The 22,303-nt window shown below is 43.2% G+C and overlaps 1 protein-coding gene across 1 annotated transcript in view; it reads left to right on the forward strand.

Moving 5' to 3' along the window:
- Positions 1–759: 759 nt before the first annotated feature.
- Positions 760–22,303, forward strand: part of atp6v1ba (ATPase, H+ transporting, lysosomal, V1 subunit B, member a) — a 78,645-nt gene continuing 57,101 nt past the window's right edge. Inside the window, exon 1 of the mRNA XM_078223250.1 lies at positions 760–941. Within this exon, the coding sequence (XP_078079376.1) occupies positions 836–941 (106 nt within the window). The 5' untranslated portion in view covers positions 760–835. The remainder of the gene's footprint in view (positions 942–22,303) is intronic.

Consider the following 22,303-nt stretch of genomic DNA (forward strand, 5'->3'; position numbering starts at 1 on the left):
CTCGTCAAAGAGATTCAAATCATATCATGAATATTAAAATCAGCCTCGCGCCGTTCCCCGGAAAAAAATATAGAACGGGAGATTCACGACCTGCTGGCCGCCAGACAGGAATTCAATTTTTCGTCTCCTGTTTGCATTTCCAGCCCTGCTGGTAGCGTATACTTGACCAGTGCAACGGGACGGGAAAATTGCACCCCAGATCTGGCCTCTAACCAGAGCTCCATACAGGTTCAGCATAACTTTCCCTTTTTGTACTCAATACTTCTATTTACAAAGCCTAAGAACTCTTATGTTTTGCTAAAACTCTTAATTTCTTGCTAATTTCTCTGTCAATATATCCTGCCACTTGGATATCAGGTTGGAGTGAATGGAACTGGCTGAAGACTGACATCTGTGATGCTGGAGACCTCCGGAGGAGGCCGATAGATAGCAATATTCGCTGGAAGGGGAAGGTTGCGCGCGGTTTTTGCAACTGATGGGTTGAGGGTGGTAGATATTGGTGAGCTAAAAATAAATCAAACGCCAACCACCTGCACGGCGGCCCGAGGCCCGAAGTGAACGTCGGAAACCAGAGAACGGTGGTTGCCCTAGCAACACCTCGGGCCTCTTCAGCGAATCCTTTTAGTCAGCCGGGGGCGGGGGGCTCGGGCACAGCGATCGGCCTGCGTCAGAGGACGGCAGCGTCTCCTTGGAAACGTGCGCGCACGCATGTGCGGGACATACTGACGTCGCTGGAGAACGGCGTGACGTAGAGGCGTAGGTACGGCAGCGCCTACAGGTTTGCGACGTAATCACGTGACGGGGACTGCGTCGGTTGGGGGGGTTGGACGAAAAGATGTCGGTGATGGTGGAGCAGGCGGCGGTGGCCAATGGACCTCAACTTGCAGCCCGGGAGCAGGCACTGGCGGCCGGCAGAAACTACAGCTCCCAGCCCAGGCTGAGTATGTGGCCAGTGGATGTTTAATTGGCGGCGGCGGGGGAGGAAAGGGGCTGATTGAAACCTTCAGGCTTGTGGAGGCCGGTGCTGAGAGTGCAGCGTCTGAGCTGTGGGTGTCCTGGGCCCTGGGGCGCCGGGGGTGTTTATATATGTTTTATGTAACAAGTTCCGCTTTCGACAGTTTAAGTGACAGTTACATTTCAGAATATATGGTATTAGCAATTTTTATTTGCATCAAATTGTTGAGTGGGCATCTCCATAGTTTTGGTGGTTGCCTCTGAGGTATTTATTTTGTTTTGGTTGTCAGACATTAAGTTAATCCAATGCCGTCCAAGTGTCAATATACTAGTCCACTTGTCAAAGTTTGGATTTTTTTTTGCTTATCTACTTTTAGTTTCAGGTCGATTGTTTTCTCTTGGCGTCCAGAATATTCCAGGAATCCGATCCCATCTCTCGCATGTTACAGGATCATCACTAAGCTGCATGTGATTCCATCATGTGACTCGAATGAAGCAAGACCTTTAAATTTGATTGTGGTTGACAAATCATTTTTAAAGATTTTCTTCAGACTATTTGCATTGGATTAGTTTTGTGCCGTCTCAAACTGGGGAATCGATGCGGATCTAATTAGAGTGACAGGCTTGTTGTATTTTTGAATAAATGCTGATCTGGCCGAATGCCAAACTTCATATCTTAAACTTTAGCATGAATATCTCCTTTCGAAAGTATCATTGTAGTAGTTAATGTGGAAGAGGGTGTCTAACTGACTACAAATCAAAGACTATGCGAATGCTGTGTTCCAGAGGGTACACTTTTAAGTTACTATAATTGTTTCCTCATTTCTAACACCTTTTTTTTCATGCTTATGATGAATCAACATTTTGGGCATACTATCAAGAGAATATAAGAAGGTGTTCTGGCAATTCCCTCTTTATGAAAGTTATTTTTAAACTGCTTTGTGAAGTTACAAGTTGATCTTAGAAGATCAGATGTACTGTATTTAAAACTTAATAGGAAAATGGGAACATATTTTAATGTAAAATTATTTAACCAGATCAAATGTCTTTTAAGTTCCCCTGGCTACGTCCAGGAGCACAGCTGTAGAGATTACTGTTACATTACTGGGCAGCTTAGATTTCCTCTGCCTTGATGCATAATTTAACAATCTTGACTGAGCAAATAGTGCTTAATTCAGAGGTTGCTTGACCTATAATGAGGGACAGATTCCTAGCTGACACAGTCACGTGGAGAAGTTGTGAGGCTTTCAAATGTTTAGATTCAAAAGTACCTGCAGTAATGCTTGTCTCCCTGTCTAAAGCACTACAAGCTCTAGTATAACATTCAGGATTTCAAAGAGCACTGAGTTGTTACATGTCCTTGAATGTTGCAGAATATTGGAATGGATTTGGGTATTCTTTTAATGCAAATGTGTTTTAAAAGGAGAATTATATACTTGAGAAAGGATATAATAGGATTAGAAGCAGTTCAGAAAAGGTTTGCTCAGTTGATTCCTGGGATGATGGGGTTATGTATCCATTGGAAATTAGAAGAATAAGAAGTGATCCTTAAACATACAAGATCCTGAAGGGAATTGAAAATATGGATGCTGAGAGGGTGCTTTCCCATTTGGGACGGACTAGAACTAGGGGGGCACTGTTTGAAAATGAGGAGTCTTTCACTTAAGACAGAGATGAAGGGAATTTTTTTCTGAGGTTGGTCTATGGAATTCTCTTCCCAAGAGAACAGTGGGAGCTACGTCATTGAATATTTTAAAAGCTGAGTTGGCTAGATTCATGATCCTCAAGGGAATCAAAGGATATAGGGGGTAGACAGGAAAGTGGAATTGAGGCCACAATCAGATCAGCCTTGATCTTCTCAAATAGTAGAGCTGGCTTAAGGGGCTGAAAGGTCTACTCCTGCTCCTAATTTGTATGTAAAGCATTATTTGAAGGAGTGTACCAAGAGACCAGTGGAATACCATGTTTCATATCTACCCAGTTTTCTAGGATGTCACTAAACCACTCCCATCTGTTGGCATGCCAATATTAATATTAATGGATTAATATTGTATTATATGGATGATTGGCTTTTTTTCTTGGAATATACAGAAATTAAGAATCTATGTCTGGGATTCTCCAACAACTCTATATTAAAAATCTTTCTTACCCTCTCCCTTTATTCTTATGCAGCTACGTTTTGGATCTTCCAGTACCAGTGATTTTGGGGGTTGGCAAAAAATTGATGTTTTGAGCTTTTGGCCTTAGAGCTGCCAACATTTGCTTTTGCAGAAAATGGATGTTGCTAAATTGGAAACAGAAGATCCTACTTCTGCAGTTCTGAAATGTTGAGGAAGCACTGGCATTAAGATAGTTCCATTTATTGTAAGCTTTTCACAACTACCAGACATTTCAAAGCCCCTTACAACCAATGAAATACTTTCTGAAGTGTTGTAATATAGGAAATGTGGTAACCAATATGTGTTCTGCAATGTGATAATAGCCAGATAATCTCTTGGTCTAATATGAATTGAGGGATAAAGTTGGCCTGGAGACCAGGGATAACTCTCCTGCTCTTCGAATAATACCAGGGGATCTCCTGAAGAGAGAGCAGACAGGGCCTCAGTTTAATGTTTGATCTGAAAGATGTCTTTAATTTAGTTTAAAGATTCTGGACTGTTTTTACATTAAAAGGGGGAAACTCAAATAGCAACATGTTGCCAAGAAGTTGTATTGAGTTAAATTGGGAGTGTGATGGAATATTCCCCACTTGCTTGGATTGTGCAGCTCCAACAACACTCAAGAAGCTTAACACTATCCAGGACAAAGCAGTCCGCTTCATTGGCACCACACCACAAACATCCACTCCCTCCAGCACTGATGCTCAGTAGCAGCGGTGTGTACTATCTACAAGATACACTGCAGAAATTCACCAAAGATCCTTAGACAGCACCTTCCAAACTCTCAACCACTTCCATTGAGAAGAAGGGCAGCAGATACATGGGAACACCACACCTACCTGCAGGTTCCCCTCCAAGGAAAAGAGCAGGGAATGGAACTAGATGACTTTTTCAGAGAACCGGCACAGACTCGATGGACTAAAAAGTTTCTTTCTCTGCTGTAAAATTTAATGTCTTATTCAGTGGATCTGAATGGCATTTTGGGGTTGGTTAGTGCTTTTGGCTAGAATGAGTTGCAGAATAACAGCAACAGCATGGGGTCAATCCCTGTACTTGCTGAGTTAAGAACATAAGAGCTAGGAGCTAGGACTAGGCCATCTGGCCCCTCAAGCCTGCTCTGCCATTCAGTAAGATCATGGCTGATAGTTCTTGGGGCCCTATGTTCTTGCCTTTCCTCATTGTCATAAGATGGTATAAGTCATGATTAGCAACCCTTGGGGATGAGGATCCTGTATGGAGAAAGAGAGAGACATGCATCTGGACAAAGTAATTTCTAGATATTCAGGTTCAGACAGTATTTGTTAAATCATTATCTACCAATGGGTAAAGTATAAAATGTGATTGATCTAATGGGCTTCTTTTTTAAGGAAACAGACTTCCCAAGTTCATTTTTAAACTTCAGTGCAAACTCTTATAGAATCCTAGAATAGTACGGAACAGTAAGAGGCCATTTGCCCTGTCTGTGGTGGTGGAGGGAGTGGATGTTTGTGGATGTGGTGCCAATCAAGCGGGCTGCTTTGCCCTTGGCAGTGTCAAGCTTCCTGAGTATTGTTGGAGCTGCATTCATCCAGCCAAGTGGAAGTATTCCATCACACTCTTGACCTGTAAATGGTGGACATTTCTTTGGGGAGTCAGGAGGTGCGTTACTTGCCACAGTATTCCAAGCCTCTGACCTGCTTACAAAGAAAGTTAGTCTTACCCTTTACTTTTTCGCTCTTTCTCAGTTTCTTTCTCCTGTGAGACTTTATCCAATCCCCTTCTGATAATTATTGAATTTTGTGTGATTAAAGACGTAATTAAAGGCAGATATTTTGTCTCCACATTGTTCAGTTTCTGTGGTTGAATGCATGATTCGTATGTGGGAAAATATTGTCAACCAAAACTCTAGCCCTTTTCATGTGCTAAGGTTTTTTTGCTCAATAACTTCAGCTCTGTTCTGCAAATTGGTATTGTGACAATAGTGAGGCTTTGCTTTAACAATGGGAAAACCTTCAGTTTGAGTCTTGTTGGTGATATGCTTGTGTCAAGTATATTCTTGTGGCTACTCTTGTAATGAAATTTGCTGAACTAAGACACCAGAAGCAGAAAAAAGTAAATAGCATGCAAAAGTATCAAACGATGGATCTGATTTTTATTTAAAAAAGACCCTTCATTTCATTTTATTTCATTTCAGAATATCAACTCGACCTCTTTTCATTTCAATATTTTTCTTGAATGAGTCTGGTGTTCTGGATTCAACGACTGAATTAAATGCCTAATAGTGGAATTTCACTATTAGTGGAGAGGAAATAAAAATTTGATGACCAAATGTAACTTGCGTGGTAGGGTGACTTCTGTTAGAAAATATCAAGTTTTTCCTGCACTTGCAAAGGAACTATGGTCTACGTTATTAGTCCTCTAGCTAAGCATGCATGTGGGATGTAAGCATTTTTGCGTTGCTAAATTTGTCATTTTATGCTGAATGCTGAATGCATACAAGGTCTTTCTGGGATAATTTCACTATTGTGCAAGCTTATTCCTGTGAGTTCTAAGCTGTAAATCTAAATGTGGTCAGAAAGAAACTGAGAAATAAAGGAAGCTGATTCCTTCCCTACTTTCTCTTCCTTTTTCTATTATACTTTGGAAAATAGTGTTGAATTTATGTAGCCTGTTTAAGAAACAACAGTGATAACTACTGCAATTTATAGGCATTATACAGCTCTATTCGGAGACGAATAAACACTAGGCATAATAGTAAGCCTAACAAGAGTTGAATTGTTCTGTTCAATCTAATATAGATAAACTGTATTTCCACTTGTAGCTCTATACATACATAGGTTTGAAAATACAGATTTGTTCTGTGCCGTTCTGCTCAAGTGCAAATAACATTTTCTGACCACAATCTAGTATTGTGGATAGACTGCCACTGCACATCTCAACCTTTTACTTCAATTTTCTTACATTCTGATCTCATCTCTCCTCCTTTTCCCTCAACCAGCCGTGTTCATAATTTTACCCCTTCCTATGTTAAATCCCCTGCTTCCTATCCTCCCCCTTTTACACTCCTGCCACTCCACTCCTGTCATAATCCAAGTAACTTCTCTGTATGAAAGCCTTTCCTCGGCATCCTCTTAGGACTGTTGCTTTCCTCGGCATCCTCTTAGGACTGTTGTGGCACGTATTATTCCCTCTCCATGGACAATAACTCCACTTGCCCTTTACTTTGACAACCTATACTGCCCATTGCTCAGGATTAATCCATTCCTCAAACAAGAAGATTAGGACATTCATGGATTTTCCCCTGCCTGTTTGTGAGGAAACGTTTAACGTTGTGCAAAAGGTGCTTTGTGCATGCACGTCAGGGAAGTTAGGCGAAAAGCAGGAAAATATTGGACTTTTTCATAGTAAACATTATTTTAGAATTTTTGTAGATGCATTTTTGGACATTGAAGTACATTGTTCGAATACTGTGCATTTTGTGCTTTCATATGTTGCTTTCTCACTACCTCCTACTTGGACTGTTTTATCTCTATTGCCATGACTTCGATCTGGAGATTGCTCCATATATCTTTGTTATGTGAATTTGGGTATTGATGTGCCAGCTGCCGGACGGGAGTAGTCTCTTGGCAATATCAAGAATTTTTAAACATTGCATTAGCAACTTCTGTGGGAGCCTCATAACTTTGCCGTTTTTGTTCTGTAATAAATACTATTTCTAAACTCTCCTTCCAAGTTCTTTTAAATTGCCATTGTTTGTCTGTCCTCCTTCACTTCAGAGGCAGTGCTGTAGATTAGAAGTTGAAAATACACACATAAAAGATGCACTATTTATGCTCCAAGGGTGTGATTATTGGGATGAGGAAAATGAAGTGTAAGATTTCTTTTTTGAAGTGCATTTTTACAATAACAGTTCCATAGAATGCCTGCAGTGCAGAAGGAGGCCATTCAGCCCATCGAGTCTGCACCAACTCTCCGAAAGAGCATCCTACCCAGGAGGTAGAACCTATATTGATGAATTAGACAGAGAATATATTTGAGTTTGTTGACAATGCAAGGCTAAGTGGAAATGTTACCTGTGAAGTGGACACAGCCTGCAAAGAGTTGTAGATAGGTTAAGTGAGTGGGCAACAAGATAGCAAATGGAGTATAGAATCATAGAATCCTATAGTGCAGAAAGAGGCCATTCAGCCCATCGAGTCTGCACCAACCACAATCCCACCCAGGCCCTATCCACATATCCTTACATATTTACCCACTAACCCCTCTAACCTATGCATCCCGGGACACTAAGGAGCAATTTAGAATGGCCAATCAACCTAGCCCGCACATCTTTGGACTGTGGGAGGAAATCGGAGCACCCGGAGGAAACCCACGCAGACACGAGGAGAATGTGCAAACTCCATACAGACAGCGGCCCGAGCTGGGATTCGAACCCGGTCCCTGGAGCTGTGAAGCAGCAGTGCTAACCGCAGTGCTAACCACTGTGCTACCGTGCCGCCCATATAATATGGGGAAGTGTGAGGTTATTGACTTTGGTCGTAAGAATGGAAAAGTAGAATATGTAATAAGATGTGAAACTTGTAAATGTTGAAGTTCAGAGAGAATTGATATCTTTGTACAAGGAACACAAATTTAGCATGTGGGTAGAGCAAGCAATTTGGAAGGCAAATGACATGTAGCCCTTGTCATAAGCGTTTTTGGAGTACAGGAATATAGAATCTCTACCGTGCAGAAGGAGGCCATTCAGCCCATCGTGCCTGCACCAATGACAATCCCACCCAGGCCCTATCCCTCTAACCCCACGTATTTGCCTTGCTAGTTTTTCTGACACTAAAGGGCAGTTTAGCATGGCCAATTAACCTAACCCGCACATCTTTGGAGCCATGCTATAATAGTACAGGGCTTTGATGAGACCACAAGTGTGTGCAATTTTTGTCTCTATTTCAGGAAGGATATCGTTGTGTTGGAGCCAATCTGGTGAAAATTCACTTGATTTGTTCCTGAGATGAGAGACTAAAATTGTTTTTTGTGCTTGTAAGCTTGTGTCCAGTGATGTACCACAAGAATCGTTGCTGGGTCCCTTGATGTTTGAAGTCTACATTAATGATATAGATGCGGATATAATCAGTAAGTTCGCAGATGGCACAAAAATTAGTGGTGTGATAAATAACGAGGAGGAAAGCCTTAAATTGCGGGGCAATATAGACAGGCTGGTCAGATGGGCAGAACAGTGGCAAATGAAAAATTGTAAAACCAAAGAGGAGAGGGAATCTGTTCAAAGATCTATCTTGAGTTGTTCACTAAAGGAATTGGAGGGAGATCAGTCGAAGTACAGAGGTGATGAACTGGAGTGATCAGACTGATTAAATGTCTTTTGAAAACATGTCACTGGGTAACAGTGAAGAACTGCACTGTGGAAATGCTTCTAGCCACCTCTCGTACAATTTCAAGATATTTAGCTGCAATACAAACTGCTTATAAAATTACATGTGTAATTTTCAGACATGAGAAGTCCTTGGCGGGTCGGATCAAGGAAAACCCCAAGGCTTTTTACTCTTGCGTGAGGAATAAAAGAATGACCAGGGTGAGGTTAGGGCCGGTCAAGGACAGTAGTGGGAACTTGTGTATGGAGTCAGTAGAGATAGGCGAGGTGATGAATGAATACTTTTCTTCAGTGTTCACCAAGGAGAGGGGCCATGTTTTTGAGGAAGAGAAGGTGTTACAGGCTAATAGGCTGGAGGAAATAGATGTTCGGAGGGAGGATGTCCTGGCAGTTTTGAATAAACTGAAGGTCGATAAGTCCCCTGCGCCTGATGAAATATATCCTAGGATTCTTTGGGAGGCAAGGGATGAGATTGCAGATCCTTTGGCTTTGATCTTTGGGTCCTCGCTGTCCACGGGGATGGTGCCAGAGGACTGGAGACTGGCGAATGTTGTTCCTCTGTTTAAGAAAGGGAATAGAAATGACCCTGGTAATTATAGACCGGTTAGTCTTACTTCAGTGGTTGGTAAATTGATGGAAAAGGTCCTTAGGGATGGGATTTACGACCATTTAGAAAGATGCGGATTAATCCGGGATAGTCAGCACGGATTCGTGAAGGGCAAGTCGTGCCTCACAAATTTGATAGAATTTTTTGAGGAGGTAACTAAGTGTGTTGATGAAGGTAGGGCAGTTGATGTCATATACATGGATTTTAGTAAGGCGTTTGATAAGGTCCCCCATGGTCGGCTTATGATGAAAGTGAGGAGGTGTGGGATAGAGGGAAAGTTGGCCGATTGGATAGGTAACTGGCTGTCTGATCGAAGACAGAGGGTGGTGGTGGATGGAAAATTTTCGGATTGGAGGCAGGTTGCTAGCGGAGTGCCACAGGGATCAGTGTTTGGTCCTCTGCTCTTTGTGATTTTTATTAATGACTTAGAGGAGGGGGCTGAAGGGTGGATCAGTAAATTTGCTGATGACACCAAGATTGGTGGAGTAGTGGATGAGGTGGAGGGCTGTTGTAGGCTGCAAAGAGACATAGATAGGATGCAAAGCTGGGCTGAAAAATGGCAAATGGAGTTTAACCCTGAGAAATGTGAGGTGATTCATTTTGGTAGGACTAATTTAAATGTGGATTACAGGGTCAAAGGTAGGGTTCTGAAGACTGTGGAGGAACAGAGAGATCTTGGGGTCCATATCCACAGATCTCTAAAGGTTGCCACTCAAGTGGATAGAGCTGTGAAGAAGGCCTATAGTGTGTTAGCTTTTATTAACAGGGGGTTGGAGTTTAAGAGCCGTGGGGTTATGCTGCAACTGTACAGGACCTTGGTGAGACCACATTTGGAATATTGTGTGCAGTTCTGGTCACCTCACTATAAGAAGGATGTGGAAGCGCTGGAAAGAGTGCAGAGGAGATTTACCAGGATGCTGCCTGGTATGGAGGGTAGGTCTTATGAGGAAAGGTTGAGGGAGCTGGGGCTGTTCTCTCTGGAGCGGAGGAGGCTGAGGGGAGACTTAATAGAGGTTTATAAAATGATGAAGGGGATAGATAGAGTGAACGTTCAAAGACTATTTCCTCGGGTGGATGGAGCTATTACAAGGGGGCATAACTATAGGGTTCGTGGTGGGAGATATAGGAAGGATATCAGAGGTAGGTTCTTTACGCAGAGAGTGGTTGGGGTGTGGAATGGACTGCCTGCAGTGATAGTGGAGTCAGACACTTTAGGAACATTTAAGCGGTTATTGGATAGGCACATGGAGCACACCAGGATGATAGGGAGTGGGATAGCTTGATCTTGGTTTCAGATAAAACTCGGCACAACATCGTGGGCCGAAGGGCCTGTTCTGTGCTGTACTGTTCTATGTTCTATGTCTTATGATTTATAAAGCTCACACTCACAAACAGGCACAAAGGGCAACATCCTCAACTGCACTATTGCACAATCCCCATTTTCATTACAAGGCTGTCGTGTTGCTACATTATTGCAATATTGACATTCCAGTTCAACAATCCTTGCCAATAAGGGACATCAATAAAAGTGAGTGCAGCACACCATTGTTATTATTGGATGCTGATCCTTGTGGGCATAGCCTCACGCACATCCAGGAATGTGGAAAAGTGAGCACTGGTCTGCAACCACCGGGGGATTAGCAGGGTAAATATGTGGGGTTATGGGGATAGGGCCTGGGTGGGATTGTTGTCGGGGCAGGCTTGATGGGCTGAATGGCCTCTTTTTGTACTGTAGGGATTCTATGATATGGAATTTAACCCTGAAAAGTGGGAGGTGATGCATTTTGGGAGGACTCACTAGATAATGTACAGTAGGACACTAGAAAGTGCAGAGTACCAAAGGGACCTTGGGGTGCATGCCCATAGGTCTCTAAAGGCAGCAGGACAGGTAGATTATGTGGCTAAAGTCAAAGCACCCCTGCTCTTACCTTTATTGTAAGAAGTCTCACAACACCAGGTTAAAGTCCAACAGGTTTATTTGGTAGCAAATACCATAAGCTTTCGGAGCAGAGCTCCTTCGTCAGATGGAGTGGATATCTGTTCTCAAACAGGGCACAGACACAGAAATCAAATTACAGAATACTGATTAGAAGCAAATCTCTACAGCCAGCCAGGTCTTAAATGTACAGACAATGTGGGTGGAGGGAGCATTCAACACAGGTTAAAGAGATGTGTATTGTCTCCAGACAGAACAGCTTGTGAAATTCTGCAAGTCCAGGAGGCAAGCTGTTCTGTCTGGAGACAATACACATCTCTTTAACCTGTGTTGAATGCTCCCTCCACCCACATTGTCTGTACATTTAAGACCTGGCTGGCTGTAGAGATTTGCATTCTAATCAGTATTCTGTAATTTGATTTCTGTGTCTGTGCCCTGTTTGAGAACAGATATCCACTCCATCTGACGAAGGAGCTCTGCTCCGAAAGCTTATGGTATTTGCTACCAAATAAACCTGTTGGACTTTAACCTGGTGTTGTGAGACTTCTTACTGTGCTTACCTCAGTCCAACGCCGGCATCTCCACATGATGACTTACCTTTATTAGCAGTGGCATAGAATATAAGTAAGCTGTATGCCTTTTTATTAGCTGAGGCATAAAATATAAGAGCAAGGATATTATAATGGAGCTATATAAAATGCTTGTTAGGCCACTGCTAGATTACTGTGTGCTGATCTGGCCACCACACTATAGGAAGGATGCAATTGCACGAGAGAGAGTGTAGAGGCAATTCACCAGGATGTTGCCTGGGCTGGAGCATTTCAGCTATTAAGAGAGGCTAGTTAGGCTGTGATTGTTCTCGTTTTTTCTCTTTTACTGAGGAATCAGTAACTGGGGGCATAGATTCAAGGTAATGGGTAGGAGATTTAGAGGGATTTTGAGGAAACACATTTCACCCAGAGGATGTTGGGAACCTAAAATCAGTGCCTGAAAGGGTAGTAGAGGTGGGAACCCTCGCAATATTTCAGAAGCATTTAGATGAGCACTTGAAATGCCATAGCATACAAGGCGACAGACCAAGTGCTGGAAAATGGGATTAGAATAGATAGGTGCTTGATGGCTGATGCAGACACAATGGGCCGAAGGGACTCTTTCGGTGCTATATAACTCTGATTGTAAATTGACTTAAGTTTAAAACAATGAGAGATGATCTCAAATGCAAGATTCTGAAGGGGCTTGACAGGATAGACACCAAGAGGTTCTTTCCACTACCTGGAGAATCTAGAACACACGGCATAATCTCAGGGTAAAGGGTCAATCATTTAGGACTCAAAAGGGTTATGAATCTTGGAATTCACAAGCCTTGAGGTTGGGAACACTCCATCGTTGAATATATTTAAGGCTGGGATGAACAGATTTTTGGGGTCTCAGATTCGGGGATTGGACAGGAAAGTGGTGTTGAAGTCCAAGATAAGCCATGATTGTATTGAATGGTGGAGTAGGCACAAGGGGCCTTATGGCCATAAGGCTCCTTGTGCCTGCTCCACCACTCCCCTGTCCCTACATATTGTGTTCTTATGTTTTTGTATGCCCTGGAGCCATGTTGTATTGATGGTGAGAGAAGGGAATGTTTACAGTGCTGGACAGGATGCCTGTTTTGTCCTAGATGATGTTGAGCTTCTGGAGTGTTGTTAGAACAAAAGAACAGAGAACCGTACAGCACAGGAAACAGGCCCTTCGGCCCTCCAAGCCTGTGCCGCTCATTGGTCCAACTAGACCATTCGTTTGTATCCCTCCATTCCTAGAATGCTCATGTGACTATCCAGGTAAGTCTTAAACGATGCCAGCGTGTCTGCCTCCAGCACCCTACTTGGCAGTGCATTCCAGGCCCCCACCACTCTGTGTAAAAAAACGTCCCTCTGATATCTGAGTTATACCTCGCCCTCTCACCTTGAGCCCATGACTCCTCGTGTTCGTCACCTCCGACCTGGGAAAAAGCTTCCCACTGTTCACCCTATCTATACCCTTCATAATTTTGTACACCTCTATTAGGTCTCCCCTCATTCTCCGTCTTTCCAGGGAGAACAAGCCCAGTTTACCAAATCTCTCCTCATAGCTAAGACCCTCCATACCAGGCAACATCCTGGTAAACCTTCTCTGCACTCTCTCTAAAGCCTCCACGTCCTTCTGGTAGTGCGGCGACCAGAACTGGACGCAGTACTCCAAATGTGGCCTAACCAGCGTTCTACACAGCTGCAACATCAGATTCCAGCTTTTATACTCTATACCCCGTCCTATAAAGGCAAGCATACCATATGCCTTCTTCACCACCTTCTCCACCTGTGCTGCCACCTTCAAGGATTTGTGGACTTGCATACCTAGGTCCCTGTGTGTTTCTATACCCTTGATGGCTCTGCCATTTATTGTATAACTCCCCCCTACATTATTTCTTCCAAAATGCATCACTTCGCATTTATCTGGATTAAATTCCATCTGCCATTTCTCCGCCCAATTTTCCAGCCTATCTATATCCTGCTGTATTGTCCGACAATGTTCATCGCTAACCGCAAGTCCAGCCAACTTCGTGTCATCCACAAACTTGCTGATAACACCAGTTACACCACCTTCCAAATCATTTATATATATCACAAATAGCAGAGGTCCCAGTACAGATCCCTGCAGAACACCACTGGTCACAGACCCCCAGCCGGAAAACGACCCTTCAACTGCTACCCTCTGTCTCCTGTGGCCAAGCCAGTTCTCTACCCATCTCGCCACCTCTCCATGTATCCCATGAGCCTTAACCTTCTTTACCAACCTGCCATGAGGGACTTTGTCAAATGCCTTACTGAAATCCATATAGACGACAGCCATGGCCCTTCCTTCGTCAACCGTTTTTGTCACTTCCTCAAAAAACTCCACCAAATTTGTAAGGCACGACCTCCCTCTTACAAAACCATGCTGTCAGTCACTAATGAGATTGTTCCGTTCTAAATGCGCATACATCCTGTCTCTAAGAATCCTCTCCAACAACTTCCCTACCACGGACGTCAAGCTCACTGACCTATAATTACCCGGGTTATCCCTGCTACCCTTCTTAAATAACGGTACCACATTCGCTATCCTCCAATCCTCAGGGACCTCACCTGTGTCCAATGAAGAGACAAAGATTTCCGTCAGAGGCCCAGCAATGACATCTCTTGTCTCCCTGAGCAGTCTAGGATAGATGCCATCAGGCCCTGGGGATTTGTCAGTTTTAATGTTACCTAAAAAACCTAACACTTCCTCCCTTGTAATGGAGATTCTCTCTAACGGGTCAACACCTCCCTCTGAGACACTCCCAGTCAACAAGTCCCTCTCCCTTGTGAATACCGATGCAAAGTATTCATTTAGGATCTTCCCTATTCCCTTGGGTTCTAAGCATAATTCCCCTCTGTCCCTGAGAGGTCTGACTTTTACCCTGACAACTCTTTCGTTCCTAACATATGAATAAAATGCCTTAGGATTCTCCTTAATCCTGTCTGCCAAGAACATTTCGTGATCTCTTTTTGCCCTTCTAACTCCCCGTTTGAGTTCTTTCCTACTCTCTCTGTATTTCTCCAGAGCTGCATCTGTTTTCAGTTGCCTGGACCTAACGTACGCCTCTCTTTTCTTTGTGATCAGATCCTCAATTTCCCTGGTTATCCACGGCTCTCGAATCCTACCTTTCCTATCCTTCCTTTTTACAGGCACACGCCTGTCCTGCAGCCTTATCAACTGTTCCTTAAAAGACTCCCACATGCCAGACGTGGACTTACCCCCGAACAGCCTCTCCCAATCAACGGCCACCAATTCCTGTCTAATCCGGTTATCGTTAGCCTTCCCCCAATTTAGCCCCCTACCCTTAGGACAACACTCGTCCTTGTCCATTACTATCCTAAAGTTAACAGAGTTGTGGTCACTATTTGCCACATGTTCCCCTACCGAAACTTTGGCGACCTGACCGGGCTCATTTCCCAGAACTAGATCCGGTATAGCCCCCTCTCTAGTTGGGCTTTCTATATACTGTTCCAAAGAACCTTCCAGTACGCATTTTACAAATTCCTCCCCGTCCAGACCCCCAGTCCTAAGCACTTTCCAGTCTATACCAGGGAAATTGAAGTCTTCCACTACAACAACCCTATTTTTTCTGCACATATCCAGAATCTCCTGACATATCCGTTCCTCCACTTCCCGTGGGCTGTTGGGTGGCCAGTAGTATACCCCCAGCATAGTGATTGCACCTTTCCTGTTTCTGAGCTCCACCCACAGCGACTCATTACATGACCCCTCTAAATTGTCCACCCTCTGCACCGCTGTAATATGCTCCCTAACTAATAGCGCTACTCCCTCACCTTTTTTAGCCCCTCCTCTGTCTCACCTAAAACACTTATATCCCGGAATATTCAGCTGCCAGTCCTGTCCTTTTAACCATGTCTCTGTCACCGCAACCACATCCAGATTCCGCGTAAGCATTAAGGCCCTAAGTTCGTCTGTCTTACCCGTTACGCTCTTTGCATTGAAGCAGATGCACTCCAGACCTCCAGGTCCACTCGGGTCATCCTGCTCCAGAATGCTCTTCTTATCTAGCCTTGCCCAGGCCCCCAGCTCGACCCCAGCCTCAGTACTTACTGACCTACTGTTTTGATCCCCACCCCTCTGCCACACTAGTTTGAACCCTGCCGAAACACTCTAGCAAAACTCCCAGCTAGGATATTTGTGCCCTTCCAGTTAAGAGTAGTTAGAGCTACATTCATTCCGTAAGGAGCAGAGTATTCCATCACTGATGACTTTTGCCTCAATGGTGGTGGAAAGGCTTTGGAAAATTGAGGGGTAAATCATTTGGCACTAAATATTCAACCTCTTTTGCTTTGCAGCAATAATTTATTGTGTTGGGTCCAGGCACCACCAGTATATTGATTGAGGGGGTTTTGAGGACAGTGATGCAATTCAGTGTTATGGGGAGGTACTTTGACTTTTTCTTGTTGGAGACAGCCATTGTCTGGCACATGGTGGGGGCATTAGCTGCCACATAAGTCATCTAGATCTTGCAGCATGCAGGCATAGACAGCTTCGCGATCTGAAGAATTGAATTGAACACTGTGCAATCAAACTGTTCCACTTCAGACCTCATGATTCAAAGAAGGTTATTGAAGAAGAAGCTGAGGATGGTTGAGGTTTAGACATTATCTAGAGGAACTCTTGCAGCAATGACCTGGAGCTGAGATGATTTGTCTCCAACAACTATAGACATCTTCCCTTGTGCCAGTATGACTGCAGTGTGTGGAGAGCTTTTCTCTCAACTCCTATTGACTTAACTTTTGTTGGGCCTCATTGGTGCTACAGACTGACAAGTGCTGCCTTGATGCCAAGGGAAGTTCACCTCTGGAATTCGTCCTGTTTGTCCATGCTTGAACTAAGCCTACTGCCCCATAACCCAAAGAGATCATTGGTGAACAATTATCAATGAGGAAATGATGCTTGATAGCATGGTGGTTGATGCTTTTAATTGTTTGCTGATGATTGATAGGGCAGTAATTGACCAGATTGATTTTGTCCTCCTTTTATTGCACAGGACATAGGGCAATTTTCAACTATGTTGGTTGAGTGCCAGTGTTATAACTGTACTGGAACAGCTCGACTAGAGGTGCTTGTAGATTTGGAACATACGGATGTTGCTGAGGCCTTTTTTTGTATCCAGCGTATTCAGCTGTTGTTTCATATCACATGGAGTGAATCAAATTGGCTGAAGACTGACACCTGTGATGCTGGGGACATCAGGAAGAGAACAAGATTAATTATTGGCGCTGAAGCTTTGGGTCTGAAATAACATAAAGCCAGATTGGATAAAAATGGAAGATTTCCTCCCTTGACGTACCAGCTTGAAGTTTTATGACAATCTGATAACTTCATGGTCACCATTACTAATACTACCTTTTTTTATTGTAAAATTATTTAATTTGCAGACTATCATGGTGACTTGAACTGCATCCGCAGAGTATTAGTCCACTAATCAAGTTCACTAATCAAGTCGTGTAACTAACATGCCACTGTACCCACAAGTTGATAAGGAGTATTCTAAAAATATATAACCAATGCATTACTATTTTGTTCTATATTTATATTTAATATTTATAACTTTGGTGCTGGGAGTGTGATTTTTAAGTTTGTAGTTTGCGGTCTTGAATTGAGATTTTTTAGTAGAGATGAGATAACTTCACTGTAAGAAATATTTAGTTGGAAATTTTTGACAAGTTGTATACTCCCAAAAATTGCTTTATTTTTCTTTTATTTTCTAGTTTAGTCTTCCCTTGATTTATAAATGTAGCAGCAGAGTAATTTGTTGACCAAGACAACTGTCTACTATTTCAGTTAAATAATACAACATTTATGGACTGCTATGGATAAATAAATGCGTTGTGCAGATTTTTGTGTATAGCATGCATATGCTGGGAAGGAACACATGCATTTAATTAGCGCTCTTCGTATTCTGAACATGGGATCTCAACTTGTGCAAAGGCAGAGAGCTTCAATTTATCATCTGAACTGAAAGATAGCATATCAGACACTCCCTCAGTGGTGCACTATAGAGTTAACTTTTGATTTACATAAACTTAGGTCCTGAGGTAGGGACTTAAATCTATGGCCTTTCGTTCAAGATTAGAATGGAACTAAGACTGGCACTTCAAGAGGAACTCTTTCTTTCTGAGCAAGAATAGTGTTTGTAGATCAAGTGGTCACGTGTACATTGGGATGATACACTATTGAACAGATTTAGAGTCAGAGGTTTACAGCATGGAAACAGGCCCTTCGGCCCAACTTGTCCATGCCGCCTCTTTTTTAAAACCCCTAAGCTAATCCCAATTGCCCGCATTTGACCCATATCCCTCTATACCCATCATACCCATGTAACTATCTAAATGCTTTTTAAAAGATAAAATTGTACCCGCCTCTATTACTACCTCTGGCAGCTTGTTCCAGACACTCAACACCCTCTGTGTGAAAAAATTGCCCCTCTGGACACTTTTGTACCTCTCCCCTCTCACCTTGAACCTATGCCCTCTAGTTTTAGACTCCCCTACCTTTGGGAAAATATATTGACTATCTACCTTGTCTATGCCCCTCATTATTTTATAGACCTCTATAAGGTCACCCCTCAGCTTCTACGCTGCAGAGAAAAAAGTCCTAGTCTATTCAGCCTCTCCTTATATCTCAATCCATCAAGTCCCGGTAGCATCCTAGTAAATCTTTTCTGCACTCTTTCTAGTTTAATAATATCCTTTCTACAATAGGGTGACCAGAATTGCACACAGTATTCCAAGTGTGGCCTTACCAATATCTTATACAACTTTAACAAGCCGTCCCAACTCCTGTATTCAATGTTCTGACCGATGAAACCAAGCATGCCGAATGCCTTCTTCACCACTCTGTCCACCTGTGACTCCACTTTCAAGGAGTTATGAACATGTACCCCTCGATCTCTTTGTTCTGTAACTCTCCCCAACGCCCTACCATTAACTGAGTAAGTCCTGCCCTGGTTTAATCTACCAAAATGCATCACCTCGTATTTGTTTAAATTAAACTCCATCTGCCATTCATCAGCCCACTGGCCCAATTGATCAAGATCCCGTTGCAATTGGAGATAACTTTCTTCACTGTCCACTATGTCACCAATCTTGGTGTCATCTGCAAACTTACTAACCATGCCCCCTATATTCTCATCCAAATCATTAATATGAATGACAAATAACAGTATGTGGACACAGAAGTGACGTGTCCATGGCGTGGGAGTTCTCCCCCGGCACAGGCAGATACCATGTAAGAGCTGCTAAGATTGTTGAATAAATTATTTTACTTGTTAGTCCCTTGTCGTCAGTCTGTACAATCCAACAACTTCTACATGGTGTCAGGAGCTGGCCGAGATGGCACAGGGATTTCGCTGCATCGATACACTCGTCTGCAATGAAAGCATCGCAGCTAACTGGACCAAGTTCGAAAAAAAATTGCACATCTACTGTGGTACTGGCCTCTCTAATAAATCAAAAAAGGTACAAGTGTGTACACAGCTAAACTTAGCAGGCCCAGAGGTGGTCGAAAAATTTGAACCGTTCCCAGAGGAGAATGAGAATGAGGACCCAGAGGTATTGTTAAAGAAATTCAAACAGATATGCAGAGATTGCATTGTCTGTGGAATCCATCATAAACAGTCATGCGTGAGCAGTTGTTTCAAGAGAAAAATCAAGCACTAGAATCTGCTATAAGCATTTGTATGCTAATTGGACGATCAGAAAGAAGCACCAAAGAGTTAAGGTGGGAAACAGAAGCTTTTGTGGAACAGAACATGCCCTGCCTCAGCTGCAGCGATTATCATTCACAGAATAGTGTGTTTTGCATCTAATAAACATTGTAACAACTGTGAGAAGTGGAACCACTTTGCTAAATGTTACAGGAACAGGTCACAGCAATCTGTTTCTGCCACTACCCAAAGTGCAGCTGGTTACTCCTGGGTTTGGAACACAAACAGGGTGAATAAGCTGGAGCTCATTCGGATTTACCAGAGCACCAAGTCTCTTAAAATACTTTACTGCGAGAGCATTTACTCTGTCACGGTGTGATGATACTGTGTTACTGATATCTTTTATGTTTTTGTAGAATGTTTTAAGGTTCATTTGTTTTCTACAGAGAGTCGGCATGTCTGGACGGAATATAGTTCAGATGCTGAGAATGCAGGATAATTGCTTATTTTAGCCAAGTAGCCTTCATTTAGCAGAAGGCTAATACAATGTTGTTTATAACTAACGAAGACCCCCGGGGTTTTTTTGGATGGTAGTTAAGGTATACAGGGTCATATGATCATGAGGTTGATGGGAGTGGCTAGTTTTGTAGCAGAGAGAAAAACAGCTTGCTAATTAGATGCTGGCTGGGGCTGTTTAAAATACAAATCTGCAGGCTGCTCAGAAAATCAAAACCTCTCTGAAGGCTTCAAGGCTGTGAACCAATTTAAAGCAAGTATGCCTGTGTTTGCTAACTGTATTTAAAGTGAGTTTAAGTCTGTTGCCTATTTGGAACTGAAATAATGATAAATCAGAAATTAGTTATCTTTTCATGTTTAAAGATTGTTCAACTGTTAGAGTTAAACTGCTTCATTTTGTTAGAGTTATACTTAAACTGTATTTTGATAAAGATCCCTAATATGTTAGTTGAATTACTCCTGGAGCGGAGCATTCTTTCCTCACATTTATGCCAAGATAGAAAAATTGTTGGGGTCTAATCTGGCTCTATAATATACCTTGGGTGTTTCGGGTCCGGAATCCTAACAATCGGGAGGGTTAATTCTATGTTAAACATTTCCCACAGCGATGTAAAACTCAAAGTCAAGATTGACACTGGAGTGAAGTGCAATGTTTTGCCCAAGCAGATGCTCTGGGAAATCGACCCATATACTGCACCAGATTCCACCTCCAAGATAAATGGAGCAAACGGTGGAAAAACCATCCATACGGAAAGTGTGGTCACTCTTGATTGCATGTAGGGTAGCTTCCAGTTTCACGTGGTCGACCAAAACGTAAAGCCGCTGTTGGGTCTCCAGGACAACATTGCACTGGGGCTAATCCACCTTGGTCCGGATGCAAACATTCTGCAGAGATGCTAGAATGTAAAGAGCTGTTTAATTGCAACATCATTGGGAAGCTACCCGTTGGCAGTTGGATGATTCAGTAATGTCCGCTATCTGTGCTCCAAAGAACAGTGCCCCTTATGATGAAGCAGAAAGTAGTTGGTGAACTGAATCAGACAGAAGACTGGGTGTCTCAGCTACAGAGTGGGTTACAGCGATGGTTGCTGCAGTGAAGAAAGACAGCCCAGTCAGGATCTGCATCAAACCAATTCATCTAAACAAGGCACTACTGAAACCTTGTCAATCCTTAAGGACAGTTAAACAAGTTATAGCTGACATGCCCAATTGCTAAAGTTTTCAATATCTTGGGTGCGAAGTGAAGGTTTTGGAAAATCCCACTGGATGAAGAATCCTTGAAGCTCCTTGCGTTCATGTCTCCGGTATGCAAATACTGTTTCCTTTGCATGCCCAATGGGATCTCCATTTCCTGTGAAATCATCGTCAATGACATCTTGGTCTGGGGTCGTACAGTGCAAAGAATATGACACACATTCACGCTTGGTCCTTGACAGAATCAGTACGATGCAGTTGAACCTCAACCCTGATAAATGCAGATTCGGGGTCAACCAGTTCCTTGTATGGGTCATCTGCCAATAGTGTGAAGCCAGATCCAGACAAACCAACAGCTATAAGATAGATGTCCATTCCCGTGGACAAACACACCTTGCAAGGTTGCCTTAGTATGACAAATTATTCAAAGTCATTCCTTCCCTGTTACAGTGAGATTACTGGACTCCCCCATCAAGATGCTGAATGGTGTTTGCTGGAGCACCACACAGCTGTATTCAACGAACCCTAACAGGCACTCTCAGCCCCTCTGATACAATACTTGGTTCAAGCACCTGTACTACTGTGTAGTCTTGATTCAGAATGGCAGGCCTTTGCATCAAGGGCCTTGACTGATATTGAAACTCGTTATGCCCAGATGGAGAAGGATGTCTTGCCCTAGTCTTCACTTGTCAGAAATTTCATGACTTCATCTATGGCCGTCCTGCCAATGTTGAAACTGATCACCAGCAGCTCACAGCTATTCTCAAAGCCTCTTTATACTACATCAGTACGATTGCAGAACATGATGCTGAAGCTACAACCTCCATGTCCTTTAGTGTGGTAAGGAGCTAAACCTTGCTGATTCCCTCTCCAGAGGCACCAGTGACCAGATAGATCGTGAGGAGGGCATTGACATCTTGACAGTTGGCTTGAGTCATCAGAGGAGTTACCCCACCAGCCCTGCACTTTCTTCGCTATGAGAGAGGAGTTAACCGTGCAAGACAGACTGCTACTGTGAGGCCAGCGATTCATTATCCCCACCTTTCTGCAGAGGTAAATGCGCCAAGGGCACCCAGGGTTGGAAACAACAAGGTATAGGACCGAGCAATCCTTGTACTGGCCCTCCATGTATGCGGACATAGAGAGGAAAGTGTCCAGATGTGCACCGTGCAACACACTTGAGCCACTGCACCTCAATGACGTCCCAGACCTTCTACGGTCACTTAATGGCTGCAGGCATTGTCAAATGGAATGGAAAGCAGCACTTTCTCCTGGTTGACTCATGCTCTAGTTGGTATGACATCAACTATCTGCCTGATCT

The sequence above is a fragment of the Mustelus asterias genome, chromosome 11 (assembly GCF_964213995.1).
Source record: "Mustelus asterias chromosome 11, sMusAst1.hap1.1, whole genome shotgun sequence".
In the NCBI taxonomy this organism is placed as follows: Eukaryota; Metazoa; Chordata; class Chondrichthyes; order Carcharhiniformes; family Triakidae; genus Mustelus; species Mustelus asterias.